At 49.1% G+C, this 27231-nt stretch overlaps 1 protein-coding gene across 3 annotated transcripts; it reads left to right on the top strand.

The window, feature by feature from the left end:
* VPS16 (VPS16, CORVET/HOPS core subunit) lies at positions 4-22382 on the top strand. Of its 3 annotated transcripts, XM_013985160.2 has the most exons (25): positions 47-158; positions 15451-15541; positions 15868-15956; positions 16217-16314; positions 16404-16532; positions 16613-16757; positions 16873-16988; positions 17083-17205; positions 17336-17391; positions 17736-17825; positions 17919-18013; positions 18147-18223; positions 18663-18794; positions 18888-19015; positions 19142-19177; positions 19380-19488; positions 19653-19787; positions 19883-19991; positions 20083-20180; positions 20268-20375; positions 20671-20748; positions 20832-21001; positions 21084-21180; positions 21876-21979; positions 22095-22381. In XM_013985160.2, exons 3-25 carry the CDS (start codon positions 15887-15889, stop codon positions 22237-22239), a joined length of 2448 nt encoding a protein of 815 aa, XP_013840614.1. In that variant the 5' UTR covers positions 47-158; positions 15451-15541; positions 15868-15886; the 3' UTR covers positions 22240-22381. The 3 variants fall into 3 exon arrangements, 2 of the variants coding, with proteins under 2 accessions (XP_003134376.1, XP_013840614.1); XR_308704.3 differs by lacking the exon at positions 15451-15541 and having other exon boundaries at positions 4-158; positions 21073-21180; XM_003134328.4 differs by lacking the exon at positions 15451-15541 and having other exon boundaries at positions 4-158; positions 22095-22382.

The following is a 27231-nucleotide window of genomic DNA, read 5'->3' as shown; positions in this document are numbered from 1 at the left end:
AGACACGTGACCCAGACGGGCGGAAGCGGAAGTGGAAGTGCCCTTCTGGAGCCCGCACTAGGCGGGTGTCCGCTCCGCGCTGGCCAGCCACCTCCTGCACTGGCCATGGACTGCTACACCGCGAACTGGAACCCGCTCGGGGACTCTGCCTTTTACCGGTGAGCCGCCCCGCCCTGCCTCCCACGGCCCACCTTACCTTGCTCGCTAGCTGGCTTAGTCTCCGGGCGGAGCCGGCAGCGTAAGTCCCCGTCTCTACGGGCGCTGGGGTCCGCCCCTCGCCGGTTCTATCCCGGCGTCTACCACTTAACGCACAGCAGCCTAGGGCCCGGCCTTCCCCTGTTCCCGAGAAAGAAACTAAGGCACACCCGGTGGTCACACAAGGAGGGGTACAGCCCAGCGGTGAAGTCCAGGACTGTCAGCCTCCATAAGGATGCTTGGATCACGTTGAGGGTGGCCGCCCACAGGTGACAGTGAGCGCCGAGTCTCCTGCCAGGAGGTTCTGCGGAAATCAGACCACAGGGGCGCTCCTAGGGGGGAGTAGACCTCACGGCGGGAAGGGTAACAGTGCTAACCAAGACTGGGAGAAGGAAGCGAGTCGTCAGGGAATCCAGGGACAGGGCGAATGAGGACCCCATGTTGGAGCAACCCTTTCATGGGAGTCGTAGAGCCCTAAACCACTAATCTTTCTAAAGTGTACACCAATAACGTCATTACCCTGGTTAGGATTTTTTTCAGTGACTTCTCTTTGAAGTAAGATAACGTACAAATTTCTTTTGTGTTATAGCTGTATAACTTCAATCTCATTTGCCTTTTTCCTACCGAGTCTGTGTTCCAGTTGCAAAGAACAGGGCTCCCACACAGCACAATGTTAAAAGGCTCCCTGTGTTTGCTCTAGCCTGTGGTTCCTAATGCAGGACCTGCCTTTTCCCTCTTTACCTCACTGGAGAATTTTTGCTCATCCTTCAGAACTTAGTTAAAGGGTTCTTTCTGAAACTTTCCCTGATCTAATCTCAAAAGAGTTGACTTTCACCTGACCTTCTCTTTGGGCCTCACAGGACCCAGTGCTAGGGTCTGTTATGAATGACACAGTAGGGAAATATTTGTATAGGTTTCTTCTGCTAAACCAAATTCCTTGAGGGCTGAGAGCATATTTCTTGTATCTCTTTATCTTCAATGCATATTTAGAACGGTGTCTCCTATGTAGTAGTTGCCTAATAAAGTTTTTTTTTTAAGACTGTTGATTGTGACTAAAGATCACCAAGACATTGCACTGGGGTCTTATTTCAGTAGAAGACAACTGTTTGTGCTAGTGAAACTACCATTGTTGTTCACATATTAAAACTTTTCAACGTCGTTTTTGTATGTTTGTTTGTTTTGCTTTTTAGGGTCACATTTTGCAGCATATGGAAGTTCCCAGGCTAGGGGTTCAATCGGAGCTGCAGCTGCCAGCCTGCATCACAACCACAGCAATGTCAGATCCAAGCCGTGTCTGCCACCTTCACTCTAGCTAGTGGCAAGGCCAGATGGTTAACCCACTGAGCAAGGTCAAGGGAAAAAACCCACATCCTCATGGATACTAGTTGGGTTTGTTTCCAGTGAGCAACAGTGGGAACTACTCAGTGTAATTTTTGATCCACAAAATATCAGCACTTAACATTTCTGAGATGGACAAATGCCTGGTAGCGATTTTTAGAGATCTATTGCACTTGCTGTTTATTTCTAATTCTTTTCTTTTTCTTTTTTGGCCACCCCATGGCTTATGGAGTTCCTGAGCCAGGGATCAGATCCAGCCACAGCTGTGGCAATGCTGGATCCCTAACCACTGTGCCAGGCCAGGGATTGAACCTGTGCCCCAGTGTCCCAAGACATCACCAATCCCATGGTGCCACAGCAGGAAATCCTATTTCTAATTCTTATATCTTATAAATATACCTATACAGTGTGAAAAAATTGTAAAAATTTAATTAAAAAATCAGTAAAGTCGGTAGGAAGTGACAGTGATTTAAACTTTTTTTTGTTGAGAAGAGATACCAGGTGACATAGTCAGCCATGTAATTTACAACATAGCATAGACTTTTAAAAATATTAACTTGTATTACTTTTGAAAATACATGTTGCCTACACAGGCATGTTAAATCGGAAAATTTTGCAAATGATGACCTCATTGCCAGAGAATTGTCTATCATGTGAAGTCTTAACTTTGTTTATACACCAATAGAATTTCAAATGAGTATAAGTGTGGAGTATATGACAGACATGACCTGTGTGGCTAGCCTACTTACCTCTGCTGTTCGGCCAGCACAGGTAAAGGTAGGCTATAAGGAGTAGAGGTGTAAGCCTTGCTGCAAAGGATGTATTATTTTTGGTATTGGATGTTGAGCCTTTTTGATTTACTAGGCACTGTGCTAAATACTTTATGTATATTAAGTTAAGTCTCACAACCCCATGAGGTAGGTATCATTATTTTAACCCCATCTTACTGATGGGGAAACTAAGGCACAGAGAAGTGAGGTGACCAGGTTACACAGGTATTAAGCAGTGGAGCCAGGATGTGAACCTAGTCTCCTTCTAGGCACCTATGTTAAAGCATAAGGGTTTTGCTTTTAAGCAGGAAAATAACGTAACATGTTTTAGCTTCTCAACCAGAGTAGAGGTATGATAGGTATAGATACTTGGTTTTATTTGTACTTGTGCATACCCTTATGCCAGGACTTAGTGCATGTTCAAATAAGTGAATGAATGATAAACAAATGGCAGCTATTTCAAGTCCTAGCCACAGGGTGGTATTCTTTTTTTTTATTTCATTTTTTGGCTGAGCCCAAGGCATGTGAAAGTTCCTGGGCCAGGGCTTGAACCTGTGCCACAGCAGTGACCAGAGCTGCTGCCATGACAACACCAAATCCTTAACTTGCTACACCACAAGGGAACATCAGGATGGGATTCTTTCGTATTGGAAGTAATGTTCTGGAAGAAATTACTAATTTGGGAGGGCAAGGAGAGGGAATTAGTTCTTACAGGGCTCCAGAATTTTAGCCCTTCCCCCTTGCTTTTGACTGTACCTGTGGCACGTGGAAATTCACAGGCCACAGACTGAATCTGAGCTGCAGCTGCAAACTGTGCTGCAGCTGCAGCAATGCCGGGTCCTTTCACCCGCTGCACCCAGCTGGGGATTGATCCTGAGCAGCAACCTGAGCCACTGCAGTCAGATTCTTAACCCACTGCACCACAGGGGCAACTCCAGTATTTGCTCTCTTGCAACTGGCTTATTTCCATTAGCATTCTGTCCTCAAAGTTCATCCATGTTGTGGAATTACCAGAATTACCTTCCTTTTTAAGGCTGAATAATCCACTGTAGGAGTTCCCGTTGTGGCTCAATGGAAATGAACCCAACTAGTATCCCTGAGGACACTGGTTCGATCTCTGGTGGGTTAAGGATCCGGCATTGCCATGAGTTGTGGTGTAGGTCGCAGATGAGGCTCGGATCCCACATTGCTGTGGCTGGGGTGTAGGTGGGCAGCTGCAGCTCCGGCTTCACCATTAGCCTGGGAACTTCCATGTGCCGCAGCTGCGGCCCTAAAAAGCAAACAAACAAACAAAAAAACAGTTTCTGTTGTATCCGTAAACCATGTTTTATTTATGTATTCATCCGTCACTGAACACGGGTTACTTCCACCTTGTGGCTGTTGTCATTAATGCTGCTGTAAACAATGATGTACGAATATCTCTTTGAGACCCTGTTTTCAGTTCTTTGGGATATGTACCCAGAAATGAAGTTTCTGGATCCTATGGCAATTCTGTGTTTAATATTTTGAGGAACTATCCTGTTTTCTATAGCAGCTGCACTGCTTTACATTTCCAGCAACAGCGCACACCAGGGTACTTTAGCAGTAGTTATTTTTAAGGCAGGCTGGAGCCAGAGGATTTCAGAGGTGATAGTGGACTCTGAAGGGCCTGGAGATTTGGGGGTCTATGGGTTATTCCCCAAAGTTAGACCTGTGTTAGCGCTTCTTTCTCCCCTGTGGTCTGATAGCCCAGCCTGGAGAGGGTGGAAATGATCTCTTCTCACACAAGCCCTTCTCTTACTGTAGTGGACCACGCTTTTCCAGCAGCTCAGCTGTACTTCAACAGGGATTTCTTCTGCGCTTCCCAGAGGGGGCTGAAATTGAGACTGCTACACCGGCCAGGTGTAGTGATTTTCTGGTATTAGAAAGCAGGGCCGGAGTTCCCCTTCGTGGCTCAGTGGTTAATGAACCCGACTAGCATCCATGAGGACGAGGGTTTGATCCCTGACCTTGCCAGGTGGGTTAAGGATCCGGCGTTGCTCTGAGCTGTGGTGTAGGTCGCAGACTCAGCTCGGACCCCGAGTTGCTGGGGCTGTGGTGTAGGTTGGCAGCTACGGCTCCGATTTGACCCCTAGCCTGGGAACCTCCATGTGCTTTGGGTGTGGCCCTAGAAAAAAAGACAAAAAGGCCAAAAAAAAAATAGAATGCCGGGGTCCACTTACTGCTGCCGTGGGGATTTCCACTTCCGGGACCTGCGAGTAGAGGGGAAATGTGTAACTGGCCTTTGTTGCTGAAGGTATGGCCTATCCTTAAAGTCCTCACCTCTGGACTTTCCTGCAGTGCTACCCTCACTCTGTCCACCCATACCCCCATGCCTAACTCAAGGCGCAGGCCCTGAGACGCCGTCTTCACCTTGAAGCCTGGGGGAGGTGGCCCATGCTTTGCTTCCTGCCCCTTACCCGTGTGCTGCCTTCAGAGACTCTGCCTCTTTCCTGTTCCGGTCCGTGTCAGTGCAAACCTCCTCGACTGCGTCCCTCACCGATTGTATGATTGGACACTTTGGGCCACAGCCTCCTAGGCTCACCTTCCAGGGTAATTTAAGTGGCCGCCTGGCTTCATGACTGCATGAGCTTTACTCAAGTGATTTTTGTCCACCTCAGCCACACACTCAGCTCCTGTGCTCATCCAGAACTGCTTTACCTCTGAAACATGAAATTCAGACAAGGCCCTGTCCTCATTGACACTAATGCCTCCTAATACACCTGTCCTTTGACCTCACTGGGATCCGCATCCACAGAACCCTCTGTTCTCATTGTGTCCACGCAGAACCCCCTTCCGCAAACGCATCCCTCTCTGTCCAGCATGGCATATAGCCATGCTCGGTTGTTTCAGTTTCTTGCTTTTTCCCTTTGTCCTTCAGTTGCACCTGCCTGGCACAGGAGCACCTCACAGCATGTCAGCCACTCGTCGTGTCTCTGCTTGTACCCACTCTGCCGAGGGTCACACACGGGCAGGACAGGTCTACTACAAATCCGTGGCCACCAGCCTTCACTAGGCCCTCACAATCCTCTTCTATGGGGCCAGCTTACACTCACCACAATGGCTCTACCTTTTCTTTTAAAAGATTACACAGAGGAGTTTCCATTGTGGCTCAGTGGTAACAAACTTGACTAGTATCCATGAGGATGCAGGTTTGATCCCTGGCCTCTCAGTGGGTTAAGGATCCCGTGTGGTTGCAGCCGTGGCTGTGGCTGGGAATCCACCCCTAGCCTGGGAACTTCCATATGCCACAGATTACATGAAGCCGCAGTTACTTGTAATCAGTTCAAATCTTTTGGAAATATTGAAGACTGAACCTTCTTGGTCCCTCCTCCCAACTGCTGACTCCTGCTCATGCTTCCCAAGAAGCTGGAAGTCATTGCCTGGGAGGGCCTAGGCTCCCCACCCCACGGCCACATCTACCTGTTGTGTTCCCAACCTGCTAAGGAGATGTGCCCTCATCCCCTGCCTTCTCTGAAACCATGCACTGTCCATCCGCACCCTCCCTCAGCCACACATTTCTCCAGCTGTTGTTATCCATGACCCGCTGCATCAAGATCACCCAAGGTGCTGGCTACATGCGGCTTCCTAGGCCAGCTCTACTCCATTACCTCTGGGGCGAGTCCGGGGAACTCGATCTGTAGTTTAGCAAGCACCCAGGTATTTCTTTCCTGCAGGAAGATTCGAAGACCTCCACTGTACATTGTTTTCCACCATCCCTACCTTCAAGGGCTCCTATGAGATGCCAAGTGCTAGACTCAAATCTCCCCACCTACCAGAAAACTTCCCTATTCAAAAAATAAACAAGTCCTTCCTCCTCACCTCGTCTTTCACTTCCCCACCCCAAAGGTCTGAAAACTGCCAGCTCCACATGCTTCCATTCTCTCTCTTCTCTCCGACCTTTCCCACGCAACCACCCTGTTCTCAGGGACATCCTGTTCCTGGTCACGACTGTTAGTGTCGTGTCCTGTTAGTGGGCACAGCTCAGATCTCATTCAAGCTTGGCTGCCTGGAGCGTCGGATAGAGGTGACCTACCTCCTTTGTTGGCATTTGTATTTAACCTTTTACTGTAAAAAATTTCAAATGTACAACAAAGCAGGAATAGTAGAAAGAACACCTATAGCCATCATTTAGGCTTAAAGATTAGTTAATGTGTTGCAGTATATTTGCTTCAACTATTTTGTAAGTTTAAAAACATTAAGAAAAAGTTCAACTATGCATAAGTGTACTAAAAGTAATATGGGGGACATCCATGTGCTCATCACCCAGTTTCAACAAGACAGCACTTTGCCCTTCTCTTTTCATCTACCCGCCCTGCCTCCCCAAATACACATTTTTGGGGACTATTTAAAAGCAACCCCTGTGGAGTTCCCTGGTGGAGCACTTGATTAAGAATCTGCCATTGTCACTACTATGGCATGGAGTCAGTCCCTGGTCCAGGAACTTCCTATGCTATAGGTGTGCCAAAACCAAAAACAAACCCCAGACATATCTTTTCAATCAAGTACATTTTCTGCTGTATTCTAAAGTAAATTAGAGTTATAACTTTATTTATTTATTTGTTTACTTAGTCTTTTTAGGGCCTCACTGGTGGCAGTATGGAAGTTCCCAGGCTAGGGGACAAATGGGAGCTGTAGCTACCAGCCACAGCCACAGCAACAGCCACAGCAGATCTGAGCCACATCTGTGACCTACACTGCAGCTCACGCAATGCCAGATCCTTAACCTACTGAGCAAAGCCAGGGATCAAACCCACATCCTCATGGGTACTAATCAGGTTCATTACCACTGAGCCACGACGGGAACTCCAAAGTAAATTACAGTCATAACTTTAATGTGCTTTACTTTGGAAAAAATAAAAAGGTTTCCTATTAAAACTACAGTACTGTTTCTATTGCACACCTAACAAAATTAACATTTAATACCTTCTAACAACCAGTCCTTCAGACTTCTCCAGTTTCCTCAAGGTGTCTTTTTTTTAATAACTGGTTTGTTCAAATCGAGAATTATTCATTTGCTTACCTCTCTTAATTGTCTCTTGTAAACTTGAACCTCATCATCCCCACTCTCCCCCACCGTTTGTTTTCATGACATTGACTTGTTTAAGAAATCAAGTCACTTTTGGAATGGTACCACTGCTTCTTCGTGGTGCCTTTGAATTTCTTTCTCTTTCATAGCCTGTATTTCCTAAAACTGCATGTTAGATCTAAAGGAACTGCGTGTAGATCAAATTCGGGTTAACATTTTCAACAGAAATGCTTTGTAGACAATGTCCTGGCATCATGTCTGAAGGCATCATTGTATCAGATTGTCTACTGGGAGGGAGGCTGACATTGACAAGTATTTGGAGGCTGATGGCCATATCCTTTGTTATAAATTGATATATTCCCCCTTTGTGATGAGCAAGGGATCTGTTGAATGTGACACTAGTTATATCAATACAGTTCTAATTAGGAGACAAAAACCATACAGTGATTAATTGAGGGAAGTTCAATATAAGACTATTAAACTATGATAACAAAGTAACTATAAGAGGAGTTGCCCCTGTGGTTCAGCAGTAAGGAACCCAGCTAGTATCCATAAGGACACCAGTTCGATCCCTGGCCCCTCTCACTGGGTTAAGGATCCCACGTTGTGTTGAGCTATGGGGTAGGTCAAAGACACAGCTTGGGTCTCACATTGCTGTGGACACAGCATAGGCTGGCAGCTACAGCTCTGATTTGACCCCTCGTCTGGGAACTTCCATATGCCACAGGTGCCGCCCTAATCCCCCCTCCCCCCTGCCCCCGCACGCACACACACACAAAAACAAAGTAACTACAAGATAAAACTTTCCTGAAGATGAAGGAAGGATAAATTGGAAGGGGGGGGTGTCCTCCCCAAGCTGGGGTTCCAACTATGCTTGAGAAGGTACAGTTGCAACCCATTGGATGGTGGAGGAGTTGCTGGTTTGCCTGGGCCAATGCAAGTCCACAGTCACTGGGCAAGCAGGAGGCAGCCCTCTCGGGCACAGGTAGGGCACAGATGAGCCTTAGCTGGTGGCCAGATTCATGGACTTTCACAGGGAGTGGGAGCACTAGGGTGAGCAGGAGACCTGTAGCATGCAGTGTGTTGTGCAAAGAACTACAGAAAGGTGGATGCCAAGCCCTGCCAAGGCTGAGGTCACCAAGGGGTTGTGTGTTCAGGGTACATGGTTGGGACAGTGTCACCAGATGTTCTCATACCTACACTGCTGAGTGACCTTGTAGCTGTTGGAAACCACCAGAGAGCCCCTTCCTCCTACAGTGTTCCTACACTGCAGGGCCCTCTACTGAGAAAGCTTAATATCTGGCTTATGGTGGAACTTGTATTGAAGGGTGAGTCTGGAGCTGGGAGCCGATACCTTGATATCTGGCACAGTCTGCCCTTTGGCTGCTCAGCTTCCACATGTACCCTCTACCCACTTTGGCACACCCTCACAACGAAAGAACAGCTGTATTTCTGCTTAACAGGATACCACCATCCTTCTTACAAGTAAACTACTTTTTCCAAAAGCGAGAAGACATATAGTCTTAATAGTCATTGTATTAATCATTGTATTAGTTACTCCTCAAATTGAATTACAGTCCCACTGAATATTCTCTTACCTAAAAATTAAAATTTGAAATTAACCTCCAATAATTTGGATAGAAAATAAAAATGGGAGTTCCCGTCGTGGTGCAGCAGAAACGAATCCGACTAGGAACCATGAGGTTGTGGGTTCGATCCCTGGCCTCGCTCAGTGGATTAAGGATCCGGCGTTGCTGTGAGCTGTGGTGTAGGTTGCAGATGAGGCTCAGATCTGGCGTTGCTGTGGCTGTGGTGTAGGCTGGCAGCTACAGCTCTGATTCAACCCCTAGCCTGTAAACCTCCATGTGCCGTGGGTGCAGGCTTAAAAAGACAAGAAAAAAGAAAAGAAAAATGGGAAGGAGAGAAGATAATGGCTAGTATATTCATATAAACACATTCATTTAACAAGCTCAAAGAAAATACTCAAAGTAACTACTGTATTCATTTCTGTAATTGGTCACAAGGTCGTTGTTGATATCTGTGGCTTCTTTTTCAGCTGCCCATCCCATGTTTCCCTTGCCCTAGGCCAGAACCTCCACTGCTCTGGGTTCTTTACATATTTAAGTGAGCCAAACCTCAGTGATGCTTCTTTTTTTGGTCGCTGAGGTTTTCATTAACCTTTCATGTTAGACATGGAAGTCCTAAGAGGTGCCCCCGCGGAGCCCCTGGGTTTCAGACATAGTCCTCCTTGTCTCCGTTATGTAGCAGCAACTTGATTTCCCCTTGGCAGTCAGGATAATCACTTCAGCCAATGAATTAACCCCATTTTCTTGCCTGTTGGTTCAGTGGCAGAAGGAGCCCCACATGGCAAGGAGGCATTCTTACCTTCCAATTCAGTGAATCTTTTGTTGTGTCCAGTAGTGAAAACATTCTGCCCTTAGAGAGGAAGTTCTCCAAACCAGTAGATCTCAAAAGTTACTGAAACTGAAAGCAATGTTTTTATAAGAGAGTCATTAAGTGTAATAATGAGAGGAGCCACTCCCACTTCCACCCCTTGATTCTGGGCTCCAGGTAATCTGACTGTGGAGGAGATAACACTGTCTTTGATGTAAAGCATGAACTTGCATCCTGTAAGACAGAGCCCCATATTTTTAGGATGCTGTCTCCCATTTGGCTCTATAACTGCATCATCACTAAATTTAGGTTAGCACCTCTGGGAAATGGGGCATAAGGGTAGTTGATTTCAGGAGTTCCCATTGTGGCTCAGCGGAAAGGAATCTGACTAGCATTCATGAGGATGCAGGTTCAATCCCTGGCCTTGCTCAGTGGGTTAAAGGATCTGGCTTTGCAGTGAGCTGTGGTGTAGGTCACAGACATGGCTCAGATCCCACCTTGCTGTGGCTGTGGCATAGGCCGGTGGCTACAGCTCCTGATTTGACCCTTAGCCTGGGAACCTCCATATGCTGCAGTTGAGGCCCTAAAAATATAAGCAAACAAAAGAGTAATTTCAAGGACCTGAGCCTACTACTGCACTTTCTTTGCTGTACAATTAGGTCCTGGCTTAGTCGCAAGTCTTTGCGGAATGCTGCAATGGTAGGTGAGATGTTCTGTGAGCCCACAGATGGTAGGCATTACAAGTAAGGAAGACAGACCCACATTCAGAATATGTATCCCAGTGAGGACAAATCTTTGCCCCCTCCAGGATTGAAGAGGTGCAGTCTAATCAGTTTGCAGACCGATTCCCCCTGGGAATGGTGCCATACTGCTGTCTGCTCTTGGCTGATTGACCACTCAGCAGTAGTGTTAGCCAGGTCAGCCTTGGTGAAGGAGGCTTCCCAGACATCTGCCTCAAGTGAGGTTGTCAGAGCATTTTCAAGCAGAGGGAGGTGCCTCCTTGGACACAGGAGGGCAGGCTACTTCTACTGGTGAGAAAGCCTCAGAAGGACTTGGGGGTTCAAGCTTGCGTGTTTCATCTGGGTCTAACCAGATGTCTCCTTTCCCCATTTCAGGATCCCTTTCTTTTCTAATTAGTGCCCTCACTGTCACATGAGAAATGACGTGCTGGAGAATTCAACTGTTGTCATTTAACAACCCACACAAACTCTAACTTTGATTTTCAGCGGGAGCAGGTGTATAGCTACAAGAAATAAGAGATTCTTTTAGGCTGTTACAGAAACTTTCTGCTTCTCAGACCATGGCTTTACCTGAAAGTTAATAGACCTAAACTTGTCACTTTCTCTTTGTAAATGTCCACGTGCACTCAGAATTACCCACCCTCACCACAGCCCTTACAGTCATCATTCTTGCCATACAGTAAAGCATAGAAGTCACTCCCAAAACACATGTTTTACTTGGCCTTTCACCTCAGTGAACTGCAGGCTCGATTAATTGTGATGCTGCTGCATGCAGTGGATTATTAGCACCCATTTCCCATTGGCAGGGAAGTCAGCACCACACTCAAGCCCCAGCACATGACCAAAGCAACCCCCAAATCCCATCTTTCAGGGGGTAGCAGGGCACAGGGGAGCAACAACTAGTGGCCTGTGGTGTGGGCGTGCAGGGGGAGTTGGGGAGCTGGTGCAGGCAGCCTGGAGCACACAGGGTCTGAAAAGCAAGCCACAGCCAGCGACTGGGTGCCTGATTGTGCAGAGGGGGTCAGTGGAAACACACGAGGGCACAGGCCGGGCAGCCAGTGGCCAGGCATCTTGGCATGCAGAGGAAGAAGGACCTAGCATAGGCAGAAGGCCAGGAAGGCTGTGTGTGTCCAAGGAGCCATGGGAAGGTGATCACCAGTCTGGGTGAGCCTTGGAGGTTGCCGAGTGGCTGGGTCAGGGTGCCACCAGATGTCTTCACACCCTGGCTGCGGCTGACTCCCCTGCTAGAAACTGCAGGAAATCCTCTCCTCCTGCAACGTCTCTCCAGCGCCCTCTACTGAGGAGGATCACTGTGAAGGAGAAATGCTTAAAAGAATAGTGTCTGTTAACACACACAGGTACGGAAGGGGGAATTTGGAGCTGAGCCTCAATGCATTGATTACTGGCATTCTAGGTCTGTTGGAGTATCTATTTTCCCATCTGATTTTGTCTGAGGATATTAGTAACAGGATGTCAAAAGAAATGCATGTGAGGGAGCTCCCGTCGTGGCGCAGTGGTTAACGAATCCGACTAGGAACCATGAGGTTGCGGGTTCGGTCCCTGGCCTTGCTCAGTGGGTTAACGATCCGGCGTTGCCGTGAGCTGTGGTGTAGGTTGCAGACGCGGCTCGGATCCCGCGTTGCTGTGGCTCTGGCGTAGGTCAGTGGCTACAGCTCCGATTCGACCCCTAGCCTGGGAACCTCCATATGCCGAGGGAGCGGCCCAAGAAATAGCAACAACAGCAACAACAAAAGACAAAAAAAAAAAAAAAAAAATGCATGTGAGGTTAAAAAATTCAGATAATGCCTACAAATCATCAGGCTCCCAATTCCCCTCCCCCATTCACCACCCTCCCTAAAGGGAACCACTGTCTCTGGCTTAGCGTAGAGGCCTATGAGAGTTTTTCTCTGTATTGACACACATACGTGTGATTGCATGTAAATATGCTTATGAAAATATGTGCTTTTTTATTGCGTAAATGGATTCAGATGTTTCAGACTGAGCAGCAGTTGCTTTTATTTACTTAGCAATATATCTTAGAGATCACTTGATGTCAGTATACTTAGTCACCTTGTTAATAGCCTCATAATATTCCCCAGCATGGACATAGAGTAATCTGTTTATGTGCATTTTGACAGGCATTTAAGGAGATTTTTCCAGGATTTTTCCTTTTTTTCTTTTGGTTTTTTTATGGCCACACCCACAGCATATAGAGGTTCCTAGGCTAGGGGTCAAATTGGAGCTGCATCTGCTGACCTACACCACACCCACAGCAATGTGGGAGCCAAGCCACATCTGCAAACTACACCACAGCTCACGGCAACACCGTATCCTTAACCCACTGAATGAGGCCAGGGATCGAACCTGCGTCCTCATGGATGCTAGTCAGATTCATTTGTGCTGAGCCATGATGGGAACTCCTGGATTTTGTTGTTGTTGATGGGGAGCTATTTTAAACAGTGCTACAGTGAATTCCTACCTTTGCGTACTTCGTGCAAGTAATTGTATAGGTTAGCCTCTTGGGAGGAAATTGCTCAGAGGGCATACACATTGAAAAGTTGGGGAGATGGTGCCTCCTTTTTTTCCATAGAGTTGAACCATTTTACTCTCCCACTCATGTGTGGGAAGATGTTCATTTTTCCACATCTTTAGCAATATTGCATGTTGTTTATTATCCTGTTAATTTTTGCCATTCAGATAGCCAAAACATAAAAATAACTTTTAAATTCATATTTCCTAGTCATTAAATGTGTCTATTCATATCTTTTGACTATTTTTCTATTGTGTTGTTTCCATTGATTTGTAAAGGAGCTCTTTATATTTTCTCCATTATAAGCCTTTGTTACAAACGTTACAAATTTTCTGTCAGTGGTCACAACTTTTATGTACTGATTTTTAACTTACATATTTTAAGTTTTTATGTACTAAAATCTATCAGTCTATTCCTTTCTGTGTCTTGCTGTGAAAGACTTTTCCATGGTTCACATTATGAAAATATTCGCTTACATTTTCTCAAGTTTTTTTATGTGTAGTTTTTAAGTATCTTCACATAAAATAGTTATGATAAAGCCCTTGACCATTTTTATTTTACTTTTATTTTTATTTTTTACAATTAGAGGCTTTTTTTATTTTTAAGAACAGTATTCCTTTTCCATGTTTTTTTTCTCCTTTTCATAGTTTGTCTTCCTAGTTTGTTTTTGGTGGGTTTTTTCAATGTATAAAATTTGTAATGTTAATTATTTTAATAAATAACCATGAAAGTGGTTTAAAAACTCAGTCTCATTCCCATCCCTGCTCCTCTTTAACTGATTCCGCTCCTCACCTGCAAGTAACCACTGTTATGTGGATTCTTGGAAATTTGCCCAGAGCTGCTTTTTCAAATAGCAGCAAATGTAAATATGTGCTTTTACCTCTTTTATATAGAAGTACACAAAAGGTCTTAATTTTTATTTAGACTCATGTTCGTTTTTTTCTTAGAGACTTCCAGGTTTTATATCATGTTCAGAAATTTTTTTACTTTGAGATTGTAAAAATAAGCAAGATTTGTTCTGATACAATTTTTTTTTTAAATTTTAAGCATTTAAATCTTGAATTCCATCTGGAACTCTTTTATTGTAGAGATTAAATAATGAAATAGCATTTATTGTGATTCTTCCCTTAGGATTCATTGTCTCATTTCAGGTATCAATTTGTACCAATTTGAAGGGCCATCTCTATTATATACTCTATTCCCAGGTCTTTTTCTATATTATTTTCTTTTCCATTGATCTATTTGCTTATTCCTGTGCCAAAACTAGTTTTAATTTACTTTAATTTTTAAGTGTATTTGATAATCTGATGTATATCTGTTGTCATATTTTCAAATGTTCTTAAATACTATCCAATATTTTCTCTTTCAGATGATCTTTTTTCTCCCTACATGAACTATAGAATCAGTTTGTGCTTCCTTCCCCACCAAAAATTTGGGGTGATTTTTATTGAATTCTTGTGCACCCATAGATCCTTTAGAATTTTTCTTCATGTTTTCTGTATCCTTGAGAAAGCTTTGATTTCACACCAAAAAAATTGTGTTAGATTTATTCTTGGGTATCTTATAGTTTCATTGCTATCATGATTAGGATTTTTTTAATTAATATATATATTTTTTGTCTTTTTGCCTTTTTTAGGGCTGCTTCTGCGGCATGTGGAGGTTCCCAGGCTAGGGGTCTAATTGGAACTGTAGCCGCCGGCCTGCGCCAGAGCCACAGCAACGCAGGATCCGAGCCGCGTCTGCGACCTATACCACGGCTCACGGCAACACCGGATCCTTAACCCACTGAGCAAGGGCAGGGACCGAACCCGCAACCTCGTGGTTCCTAGTCGGATTCGGTGACCACTGAGCCCCGACAGGAACTCCTAAAATTAATATTTCTAATTAGTTCTTGCTATGGTATAGTAAACTAATTGATATAGAAAAATATATTGATTTTTGTTGATCATTTACTGAGCTCTTTCATTCATTGCTCCATAGACTGCTTTGGATTTTCTAAGTAGACAATCTCCTATCTCCTTCCTTCTCCAAAATAGAAACCTCTCTTTATTTATTTATTTTTTTCTTATATTTTTTTGGCTAGAATGCCAAGAAGACTCTCAATAGAAGGAAATGATGGGCATCCTCCTGATCCTTAAAATGTTACTGCTGACTCCCCTCCTTCTTGAACATTCTCTTGGTGTCCTGGAGAAGTGCCCACTTCTTCTCTGTCCCCTTTTCCTCACCTCCAACCATCACATGATGGCCTCCTGCTCCCATCTTCTCATGCAACCCACATCTCTTGGTGATCCATGCACGCTCGGATTGCAGTCATCTCGTGCCAGTTTGTAATTTCAGTTACCTCCTGTGAGCCAAGCATTCACAGATTGGCATCTGCAACCCAGGACTCTGCCCAGCTCTGGGCTCACTAAAGTGTTCCTCTTGGATTTCTTTCAGGCACTACTCACTCAATCCCTCTAAAACTGAGTTCATTATCAACAGGCGTTGAGCTGGACCCCTGGATATAAAACCCATAACCAGACTCCAGGTTAAGAACCAGAGATAGAAGAAAGGCTGCCTCCTAGAGGGTCTTATTTCCTGCTAATACAGGCCCAAGCCAGCCACCCTGGCCTCGTCCCACCTAACTCTGTGCCCTGGCTATTGGCCACACAGCGTGCCCTGCCAACACCCTCTGCTCCCTCACCTGCTGTCCTTAAGCATGCATGTGGTCACTTGGCCTAGCTGGACCTAGTCATCAACTCCCCCCCCCCCCTGCTGCTCAACTTTCCTGTGGAGGACAAGTCAAGGCTTTAGGGGCTTCTCTGGGGCTCACCCCATCTGGAGGCTAGTCTCTGCTCATCTTGGTGTGCGCAGGAAATATGAGCTGTATAGCATGGACTGGGACCTGAAGGAAGAACTCAGGGACTGCCTGGTGGCCGCTGCACCCTATGGGGGCCCCATTGGTAAGTCACCCCTCTGCCACCACATGCTCTGCCACCAAGGGAGGGGCTCAAGGTCCTTGATTCCTGGGGGCCTTGCTATTGGGTTGTTCTTGCTGGCACATGCTACCCACCCCCTCTCCATCCTACTGAGATGCTTTCTAATTCTGGTTCTCCTGAGGCCTGGCACACATGGGCCGGGCCGAAGGAGCTAGTTCTTAAATGCTCCTTCGCATGGACTGGGCCTGGGCAGCTAGGACAGGAGGTGTCTTCTCAAACTGCAGCACTGCTGAGGAACCCCTGGCGGAAGGAGAAGGCTGCCAGCGTGCGGCCGGTGCTCGAGATCTACTCGGCTTCCGGCATGCCTCTGGCCAGTCTGATGGTGAGCGCTCTGCCTGCCTCACGGCTGGGGCTGGACAGGGTTCTGCGTCCTCCCGAGGACAGCCTCTGGATCCTCCCTGTCCCCCGCAGTGGAAGAGCGGGCCCGTGGTGTCCCTGGGCTGGTCGGCTGAGGAGGAGCTGCTCTGCGTGCAGGAGGACGGCGTCGTGCTGGTGTACGGGCTTCACGGTGACTTCCGGAGACACTTCAGCATGGGCAACGTAGGGCCCCAGGGGGCTGGGGGAGAGGGATGGAGTCTGTGCCTCTGTGGCTCCCTCAACCTACGTCCCCCTTTCCCCAGGAGGTGCTCCAGAACCGGGTTCTAGATGCCCGCATCTTCCATACCGAGCTTGGTTCTGGGGTGGCCATCCTCACAGGGGCCCACCGCTTCACCCTCAGCGCCAACGTGAGCGACCTCAAACTCCGCCGGATGCCAGAGGTGCCAGGTGGGCCCAGACACCCCCGAGACAGCCTGCAGCACCCAGATGTGCCTCCGGTCCCGGAGCCCCTCAGGGGCAGAAGCTCTAGTCAGCCTGAGGCTGTCCTCTTCCCTGGCCACAGGTCTGCAGAGTGCACCCTCGTGCTGGACCACGCTGTGCCGGGACCGAGTGGCACACATTCTTCTGGCCGTGGGACCTGATCTTTACCTCCTGGACCACGCGACCTGCTCCCCAGTGGTGAGGGGCCCTGGGTGGGAGAGAAATGGAGGGTCTGGGGAGGCAGAGGTGAGGCTCTGAGAAGCCAGGCTCTCTGGTGTCCCTCCTGCCCCAGACACTCCCCGGCCTGGCCCCAGGAGTGAGCAGCTTCCTGCAGATGGCTGTCTCCTTCACCAGCCGGCATCTGGCGCTCTTCACAGACACAGGCTACATCTGGATGGGCACGGCATCCTTCAAGGTGTGATCCTGGGACGACACAGGGGCATCGTGCCTGGTCCGGGAAGGATCTTTTGGGGGAAGGGGAAGGGCTTTTCAACCAGACTAGTGACTCCTGGGACAGGGCTGTGACATTCCCTGCACCCTTACAGGAGAAGCTGTGTGAGTTCAACTGCAACATCCGGGCCCCCCCGAAACAGATGGTCTGGTGAGGATGGGGGTGTTATGCTGGGGGTGGCAGTGGACATAGTCTTGTCTCCTGGGACAAGTTGATCGATCCTGGCTGCTGACCAAGCCATGTGGAGCCTGTGTCTTGTCCCCTCTGCCAGTGCACATTCGAGGGAACCCCAGCCCCCTATGGGCTTCAGATGCCCCGGGAGCTGATGGCAAAGGGTGACGGGAACAGACAGGTCAGCCAGAGGAATGGGAGGAGGGGCGGGGTCGTCACCAGGCAAAGTGATATAAGCAGCAATGTGGGAGACAAGGCTGTGGGCCAGGCATCCTGTGTGTGTCCCACACGTGTGTGTGGTGTGTGTGTTGTGCTGCCCATAGGTGCAGCCGTCCTCGCAGCAAGGAGAGGGCTGTTGTGGTGGCCTGGGAGAGGCGGCTCATGGTGGTGGGTGACACACCTGAGAGCATCCAGTATCCTTGGAGGGCTGCCTGGGAGGTGAGGGAGGGAGGGTCGCCTGCCCCACCCCATCGCTGGGGGCTCTTGTGAACCTTGACCAAGCTCAGGTTTGTGCTGGACGAGGACTCCTACCTGGTGCCTGAGCTGGATGGAGTCCGCATCTTCTCCCGCACCACCCACGAGTTCTTGCACGAGGTTCCAGGTGAGGCCCTCACGAGGGCACCAGGTGACCCGGGCAGGGACTCCTTGGCACCACAGCTGCCTGGGGGCAGTGCAGAGGGAAGGGCTCTGAGGCAGGGTTGAGGGTTTTCTGACTCACCACCTCCCTCTCCCAGTGGCCAGTGAGGAGATCTTTAAAATCGCCTCGATGGCCCCCGGAGCGCTGCTGCTGGAGGCCCAGAAGGAGTATGAGGTAAAGGCCTAGGCTTCTCCCTGAGCCCAGGATGCTCTCCTTCCCCTGCTCGGCCCAGCCCTGCCCCTGCAGCCAGGTGCTACCTGTCAAGACAGGGGTCCGGGCAAGACACTGGACTGCACTGCGCTAGGGAGGGCTGGCTCCGGTGGATTGAAGGGACATGGTGTCCTCCATGTGATGGGCAGGACCAGGGAGTCCCCACTACCCCCAGGCTAGGCACAAGTCAGGGCTACCATTGACAGGCCTTAGGGCCCCTCACAGGCATTTGTGGGCAATTGGGCGCCGGGTGTGGCCGCCTTGGGTGATGGACTGGGTGGGCTGTGGCCTCTGTAGCCCACTCAACCAGCCATTTGAACCACAGCCCAGAGGGGTTGGGGGCCAGACATGGGAGTGTTCTTGGTCATGATGCCCTGCCCCTGGCACCCTCCCCCTCCCCCAGAAAGAGAGCCAGAAGGCGGATGAGTACCTGCGGGAGATCCAGGAGCTGGGGCAGCTGCCCCAGGCTGTGCAGCAGTGCATCGAGGCTGCAGGACATGAGCACTGGCCAGACATGCAGAAGAGTCTGCTCAGGGTTGGCCTGGATGGCAGGGCTGGAGGGAGGGGGTGCTGGGCAGGGGTGGGCTGGCACAGAGGAAGCTCTGTGTGACTCTCTGGCTCTTCTCAGGCGGCCTCCTTCGGAAAGTGTTTCCTGGACAGGTTTCCACCCGACAGCTTCGTGCGCATGTGTCAGGATCTTCGTATACTCAATGCCATCCGGGACTATCACATCGGGATCCCCCTTACCTATAGCCAGTATCCGCAAGTGTGTTGACAGGGTGTTTACTGCTGGGTGGAAGGGCCAAGGGCGGGAGATGCTGCCTGAAGGTCCTTGCAATAGGACTTGTCCCTCAGCCACATCCTTAACCGACTAAAATACAGATACAAGCAACTCACCATCCAGGTGCTGCTGGACAGGTACAGCAAGCCCAAGGGTGCTGGGCGGAGGGCCGGGGCGGGCAGGCATTGCACCCCTGGCGTGCTCTCGTGGTCCCTGCTCCTGACCCATTTCCTTGGGATCTGGGAGGCGTGAGGTACAGGCTGGGACCACTCCACCCTCTTTGTCTTTCTATCTCCCCTCAACTCATGCTTCCCCCCCCCGCCCCCGCTTGCCTGCCAGGCTTGTATTGCGGAGGCTTTACCCCCTGGCCATTCAGATCTGTGAGTACCTGCGGCTTCCTGAGGTGCAGGGCGTCAGCAGGATCCTGGCCCACTGGGCCTGCTACAAGGTGAGAATGTAGGACAGAATTCAAGAGCATTTGCAGCCTTCCAGACCCCGGTGAGGTGGAGGAAATAAGAGGTGCAGAGCTGAAAGGATGGGTCCTGATTGAGACAGTGGGGCTGGAGGTGAGAGGGTGAGAGCCAGGTGTGTGTGACACCACCTTCTCTGCAGGTACAACAGAAGGATGTGTCTGATGAGGATGTTGCTCGGGCCATTAACCAAAAGCTGGGAGACACGCCTGGCGTCTCTTACTCTGACATTGCTGCACGAGCCTATGGCTGTGGCCGCACGGAGCTGGCTATCAAGGTATGGGTGCCTAGCCCTCTCCAGATGCTCTGATGTGGGTACTGGAGGTGTCCAGGCCACCTCCTTCTCTCTGTGCCTTCCTCTCTGGCCCACAGCTGCTGGAGTATGAGCCACGCTCTGGGGAGCAGGTACCCCTTCTCCTAAAGATGAAGAGGAGCAAACTGGCACTAAGCAAGGCCATCGAGAGCGGGGACACTGACCTGGGTGAGCAGGGTCTGGGTGAGGGCAGGGTTGGGGTCCCTGGGCTGAGCATGGGGCAGGACTGGACCCCCCCATCCACTTTATCTTTCCATAGTGTTCACGGTGCTGCTGCACCTGAAGAATGAGCTGAACCGAGGAGACTTTTTCATGACACTTAGGAATCAGCCCATGGCCCTGAGTTTATACCGACAGGTGTGTGCAGTTGGCAGGGCAGGGCTGGAGCCTCAGAGCCCCTGAGTTGGCCTTGCTGACTGCCTGCCTGCCTGCCTGTGGCCCCAGTTCTGTAAACATCAGGAGTTGGAGACGCTGAAGGACCTTTATAACCAGGATGACAACCACCAGGAGCTGGGCAGCTTCCACATCCGAGCCAGCTACACGGCAGAGGAGGTCTGAAGGCCGAAGGGGGGGTGGGGCCTGCAGGCTGCGCCTTGGCCTTGCTCCTTCTGCAGCAGTCTAGGCTTTGACTGTGGCTCACACCCCATCTGGTCCTCATTGTTGAGAGAGAGCCTGAGATGTGAGGCCAGGATGGGGGTTGGGCCCAGAGGAGCTAGCCTTCCCACTCGGGACACCAGAGCTGTGCGCCCGGCCGGAACAAAGGGCTAGGAAAGAAAACCACAGCCTCAGTGGGGAGGGCCCAGGTCCTTCATGCTGTGCACTCAGGCGTCTCTTCTTGCCCTTGTAGCATATCGAGGGGCGAGTTGCAGCTCTGCAGAAGGCAGCCGAAGCCTTCAACAAGGCCAAGAACGACTTTGCAGCCAAGGTTTGGCCCATTCTTCTCTAAGACTCTCCTCTCCTCCCCCTGCCCAGGTCTTCCTTCCTTGTCCCTCTCATCCCTGTCCCCAGGCCACAGAGGATCAAATGCGGCTCCTGCGACTGCAGCGATGTCTAGAAGACGAGCTAGGGGGCCGGTTCTTAGACCTGTCTGTACACGACACAGTCACCACCCTCATCCTTGGTGGCCACAACAAGCGTGCAGAGCAGGTGGCACGTGACTTCCGCATCCCTGACAAGAGGTAGGTGAAGACCTGGTCCACGTGTAGGTCCCAGACTCCCGCTGCCCCTCCTGCAACACCTCCATGCCCAGCTTTCCCACAGGCTCTGGTGGCTGAAGCTAACCGCCCTGGCAGATCTGGAAGACTGGGAGGAGCTAGAGAAATTTTCTAAGAGCAAGAAATCCCCCATCGGCTACCTGGTGAGGCGGGGCCCTCCCTCCACCCCACCTTCAGTGAGGTGGCCCGGGGAGGGGACCAGGATCAGAGACAGGCTGATAGTCTGTTCCCACATTCGTTCAGTTGCCCTGCAGAGCTAGTGGGCACTTCCTGTGTATGCTCGTTTGTGGGCCAGGCACATGGGAGGCTGGACCCCACTCTGCCTGCAAATGTTGGAGGGAGGAAGGCTGAGCTGCTTTCCCCAAGGAGGAAACCACAGGGGACACCACGTGCCTGAAGAAAAGTCCTATTTTGAGTGGGGGTGGTGGGGCACAGGAAGGACATGTTTGTGAGCAGTAGAGGCTGTTGGTGGGTTTGTTGTCTGTGGCAGGTGGTTCAGAGGTGTAGTGGGTGGGTGGGATAAGGGCAGCCGTGAGAATACTCAGGCCCTGGGAAGACGGGGATTGCCTGCTGTGAGGGGCAGCAGCAGGTGGGAGAGTGGACACGAGGAAATAATTGGTCCTAAAGCTCCAGCAGATCTTTGATTTCGGTGGTTTCTGCCCTAGGGATGTTGAGGTCCCACCTGTTGCATGTGTGTACTGGGTGGGGATGGGGGGTTATACATACTGAAGGGCGTATAAAATACATTGGGATAATATAGCCCCTGGGCATTGCTTATAAGAGAGAGGACAGGAGGGCTCTGCCTTATCCTGTCCTTCCACCCTCTTCCTCTCCTAAGCCCTTTGTGGAAATCTGCATGAAGCAACACAACAAATATGAGGCCAAGAAGTATGCCTCCCGCGTGGGTCCTGAGCAGAAGGTCAAGGCCTTGCTTCTAGTTGGGTGCGTCTGCAGAGAGCCCTGAAGAGGGTGGGTGGCTGAGCCTGTGGGCTGGTGAGAGGCATGGTTTGTGCCCTTGGGCAGCCCAACACCATCTCCCCTCCTGCTCAAACCCCAGGGATGTGGCTCAGGCTGCAGACGTGGCCATCGAGCACCGGAACGAGGCAGAGATGAGCCTCGTGTTGTCCCACTGCACCGGAGCCACAGACGGGGCCACGGTGGACAAGATTCAGCGGGCCCGGGCACAAGCCCAAAAGAAGTGAGGAGCCCACCTGCTCGTCTCCCCAAGCCCTGATCCTGGCAGAAATGTCTCTGCTCATCTAGCTCCGACCCCAGAGCAAAGCTGAAGAGCTGGGGTGGGAGCCAGTTCTGATTGTAAATAAAGTTGGAATATTTGAGAGTGTTTATCTTACGCAGTCCAGTCTAAGCAGAGGCAAGTGGAAGGCATGTTTTGTGCTATCCTTCCCCATATTCTTCCTCGGAGCTATGAGCTTGAGAGGACTTTCCCTGATAACTACGAAGAGGTGTTTGTAAATATCACTGGAGAAGCTTCCTTTCCAGTCCTGATACAATCAGACAAAAAAAAAAAAATCTTGCAAGGGGTTACAGGCAAATTGTAAAATTGTGATGCTCACCACTTATTATACGAGTCAAGAATTTGAACATGATCAAGTGGACGGTTTGCTCCACAATGTCTAGGACACAGGGGAAAAGACACAAGGTGGGGGTGACCTGACAGCTGGGGGCTGGAATCCAAAGACTTGGCAACTCACGTATCTGGCAGTCGAAGCTGGTTGTTGACTGGAACCTTACTTGTATCATCCAGAACACCTACAACCTGTGGTACCTCACAACGTAGCAGCTGGGTCCTGGGTCCTGAGAGAGCCAGGTAGAGCTGTGCTGCCTTCCCTAACCTAGCTTTGGATGTCAGTATCATACCTGTCATATTCCGTTTGTCAAGTCAGGCACATATGCCAACCACACACAATTCCTAGGAAAAATAGATGCCACTTCTTTTTTTTTTTTTTTTTTTTTTGTCTTTTCGTCTTTTTAGGGCTGCACCCACAGCATATGGAGGTTCCCAGGCTAGGGGCCTGATCGGAGCTGTAGCTGCCGGCCTACACCACAGCCACAGCAACACCAGATCTGAGCCACATTTGCGAACTCCACCACAGCTCACAGCAACACTGGATCCTAACCCAACTGAGCAAGGCCAGAGATCGAAACTGCACCCTCATGTTTCCTAGTTTCCACTGCACCACTATGGGAACACCAGGTGCTGCTTCTTGATTAAGGAGTAGCAAGGCCTCAGAAGGGTGTTTAGGACTGGAAATGTGGCCGGTCTGGGATCCCAATCTGGCACAGCCTATAAGTCTTAGCTCTTAGAATCAATGGACACCTCGGGAAAGGAAAGGAGATTCCCAAAACCAGGGTCACTCTGGGATTTTTTTTTTTTTTTTTTTTTTTTAGTCCTTTTAGGGCCACACCCACAGCATATGGAGGTCAAATATGGAGCTGTAGCTGCTGGCCTACACCACAGCCCCAGCAACTCTGGATCTGAGCCACATCCGTGAACTACACTACAGCTCTTGGCAAAGCCAGATCCTTAACCCACTGAGGGAGGCCAGGGATTGAACCTGTGTCCTCATGGATGCTAGTCAGATTCATTTCCGCTGTACCATGATGGGAATTCCTGGGATTTTTTTTTTTTCCCTCCTCAGTCTTGGCCTCTCAATTCTTCACCACCCTCTTCAGCACCTTTTGTCCCCCTACACCTGTGGCATATGGAAGTTTCCAGGCCAGAAATGAAATCCAAGCCTAAGCTGTGACCACCTACGCCATAGCTGTGGCAACGCCACATCCTTAACCCACTGTGCCAGGCCAGGGGTCAAACCTTCACCACCGCAGATGCAGCACTGGATACTTAACCTGCTGTACCACAGTGGGAACTCCATTCTCCGCTTTTTTTTTGTTTTTTTTTTTTTGGTCTTTTTGCATTTTCTAGGGCCTCTCCAGCAGCATATGGAGATTCCCAGGCTAGGGATCTAATCGGAGCTGTAGCTGCCAGCCTACACCAGAGCCACAGCAACGTGGCTCGGAAGCCACATCTGCAATCTACACCACAGCTCATGGCAACGCCGGATCCTTAACCCACTGAGCAAGGCCAGGGATCAAACCCATAACCTCAGAGTTCCTAGTCGGATTCGTTAACCACTGAGCCACGATAGGAACTCCCATTCTCCAGCTTTTTTAACCAGAAAAAGTTTGGAGCCATCCAACCCAGTCCTTGTGCTCTCTCTCTCTCTCTCTGAAAGGGGAGCTCGGAGCAGTGCATTTAGAATGTACACAGTAAAAAGCTTATGTACTCAAGGTAAAATGCAGCACATTTATTTTTGGGATATGCAAACATTAAACACCACACACATGAAGTTTTAGAAATATGGGAGAGAGAGTACCTGTTGCAGCTCAGCGAAAACGAACCTGACCAGTATGCATGAGGATGCAGGTTCAATCCCTGACCTCGCTCGGTGGGTTAAGGATGCAGGCGTGGCGCTAAAAAAAAAAAAGAAAGAAAGAAAAGAAAAAAATACTGGAGAAATAATAATGATGACATTTATACAGAGATTACAACTTCATAAAAAGTGTAGGTGTGGGAGGAGGCACTGGGCTTGTCCATGGAGGAGTTGTTTGAAAATTAAAAGCAGTTGTAGGTAATTTCTTGTAAAGTTAAATATTGATTCTGCAACATTTTATCATGAAAATTAAAAAAAAATTTTTCAAACATATAGCTAAGTTGAAAGAATTTACAATGAACACCTGGATTCTACCATCAACATGTTATGAAGCTTAATTTTTGTACATCTGTCTATCCACTTATCCGTCCCTGGATCCATCTTATTAATCCATCTTATTTTTAACACATTTCAAACCAAGTTGTCATTGGTGTATCTTCCTCTAAGTACTTTAGAATGCATTTCATTAACTGCAGTTCATTGTGTGCAATTTTTTCAGATAAAATATATAATGCTCATCTCTACTCCATTTGCTGACTTTTGACAAATGCATACACTTATAGTGATATTTTAAAAACTGCTAGTTCAAGGAGCTCCTGTCATGGCTCAGTGGTTAACGAACCTGACTAGCATCCATGAGGACATGTGTTCGATCCCTGGCCTTACTCAATGGGTTAAGGATCTGGTGTTGCCATGAGCTGGGGTATAGGTCATAGAGGCAGCTCGGATCCCACATTGCTGTGGCTATGATGTAAGCTGGCAGCTACAGCTCCGATTAGACCCCTAGCCTGGGAACCTCCATTTACTGCCGGTGCAGCCCTAGAAAGACAAAACAAAAACAAAAACCTGTTAGTTCAAACATCACTTTCAGCAAACACAAAAAAATAAAAAACAACTAGGATATAGTTTTCAAATACTCAGTTGCTCTACTGTAATTAGTGTAAAATGCCTTCTCTACCCTGAGCAATTTGCAAAGCAGGTCCAGGTCTGCAATCACAGGTGAGGTCATCTTGGCCAATGGATGGAGCTAGAATTGAGCCTGTGACCAGGGTTTGGGGGCTGAGGGCAGAGAATCTGGAACCACTTCTGGATTAGGACGTCAGTGGCGGCTCTGGAGCCAGAGTCAGGGCCAAGTCCCCTTTTTGGGGTAAGCCACCTTCTTAGGGTAAGGGGGCTGAAGTCTCTTTCAAGTACAAAACTCTGGCAAATGATCCTTGGGAATAGAACAGTGAAAAGCCTGGAAAGGCACTGGCTCATTTACTTCAACTTTCTAGTGCACTGCCTTTCTTTATTTTCATTACAGCATTTAGGAAATTTTCTTTTTCACTTGTTTATTGTCTGTTTCCTCATCCAGAATGTAAGTTTTCCAGAGCAGAGACCTTTTCTCCCTGCTCCCTGCTGTGTCCAGCACATGGTCTGCACTCAATAAGCATTTGTTGAGTGAATGACATTGTTTCATTTACTCTTGCTGTGTCCAGCACATGGTCTGCACTCAATAAGCATTTGTTGAGTGAATGACATTGTTTCATTTACTCGGTGGGGAAAGGGGGCCCCTGAAAGGGGAAGTGAGTTGCCTAAAGAAACAGGAGTCCTTTACTCCCACCCTCCACCTCTCCTTCCAGTCCAGTCCTGTTCTCATGAAACTTGTGATTTCTGGGGCACCTGTGGGATGGCTGACCAGTGCCTACCTGCAGGTGCGGATGCTCCTGTGGGCTGAGACTAAAGCAGGACTGGGAGCAGGGCTTTGGCCTCCGACTTGGGTAGGCCTGGGTACAAGAAGCCTCCCAGTCTCTCTCAGTTCCTCTTCTTCTCTCCTTTTCTAGGATAGTCTTTTGCTTTGTGGTGATGGGCATCGGGGGCGGGGGGGTCAGGGGGAGCTATGGACACCTGGGAATCGGGTAGGATGGGGAATCTGGACAGGATTCCACAGGTAGACAGCTGAGGATGGGACTCTTCTCTCCCACTGCTAATAGGACCTGTACCACCAAACTAGTTTCCCTCTCAGGGTTTCTAGGATGGAACATGCAAGGGTCTGTGTCTCCTTGGTGTGCACATCTGCACACACACAAGTGCCCTGACCACAGTGCAGCTGTCTCATGGAGAGAAGGAACTGCATTTCCTGAGGATCGAGGATGGGTTACTTGCCAAGCGGTACATGCCTGTAATTCTTGGTACAGCCCTGGGACCTTCCAGGAAGCGTAGCAGTGGGGGACTCAGGTCAAGCAGCCAATGGCAAGGCTTGAACCTCAGGGCTCCACTACCACACCCAACTACAGCATTTTCCCCTGTGTTCAGATCCCATTGGATGGGAATTCTTCAGATGATCTCAGGGATGAATGCTTTTTATTATAATAGCTATTTATTTTAATGTAGGTTAGGAAATATAAGTAGCGTACCAAACTCTTATGGTAGTATAAGTAAAACAATAAATAATAATAATAATAAAAAGAGAAACCTATTAAGAAATAGTAGTATAGGAGTTCCTGCTGTGGCGCATTGGGTTCCCAATGCAGCCCAGCATGTCGCTGCTGTTGTAGTATAGGTTGCGCAGCTCAGTTCTGATTCCATCCCTGGCCCAGGAACTTCCATATGCCCAGTTCCTGGCCCAGGAACTTCCATGTGCCTTGGTGTGGTAGTGTAGGTCAGATGATAAGGCAAGCCTGGCGGGGTTTGGTTCTAGGATGCTGTTATCTTAGCTACTCAGGTACCTCCTGAACTCACAGTTATAATTTTTCCAGGGTT

The sequence above is a fragment of the Sus scrofa genome, chromosome 17, assembly GCF_000003025.6.
Source record: "Sus scrofa isolate TJ Tabasco breed Duroc chromosome 17, Sscrofa11.1, whole genome shotgun sequence".
Taxonomy (NCBI): Eukaryota; Metazoa; Chordata; class Mammalia; order Artiodactyla; family Suidae; genus Sus; species Sus scrofa.
This window is presented reverse-complemented; position numbering and strand designations above follow the sequence as displayed.

Bases quoted from the DNA above. Each gene is read 5' to 3' on its own strand.
- VPS16 (XM_003134328.4), top strand. From the start codon at position 106: ATGGACTGCTACACCGCGAACTGGAACCCGCTCGGGGACTCTGCCTTT. The intron at 16,315-16,403 runs GTGAGCGCTCTG...TGTCCCCCGCAG, and splicing joins TGCCTCTGGCCAGTCTGATG to TGGAAGAGCGGGCCCGTGGT. The intron at 19,178-19,379 runs GTACAGCAAGCC...CTTGCCTGCCAG, and splicing joins ATCCAGGTGCTGCTGGACAG to GCTTGTATTGCGGAGGCTTT.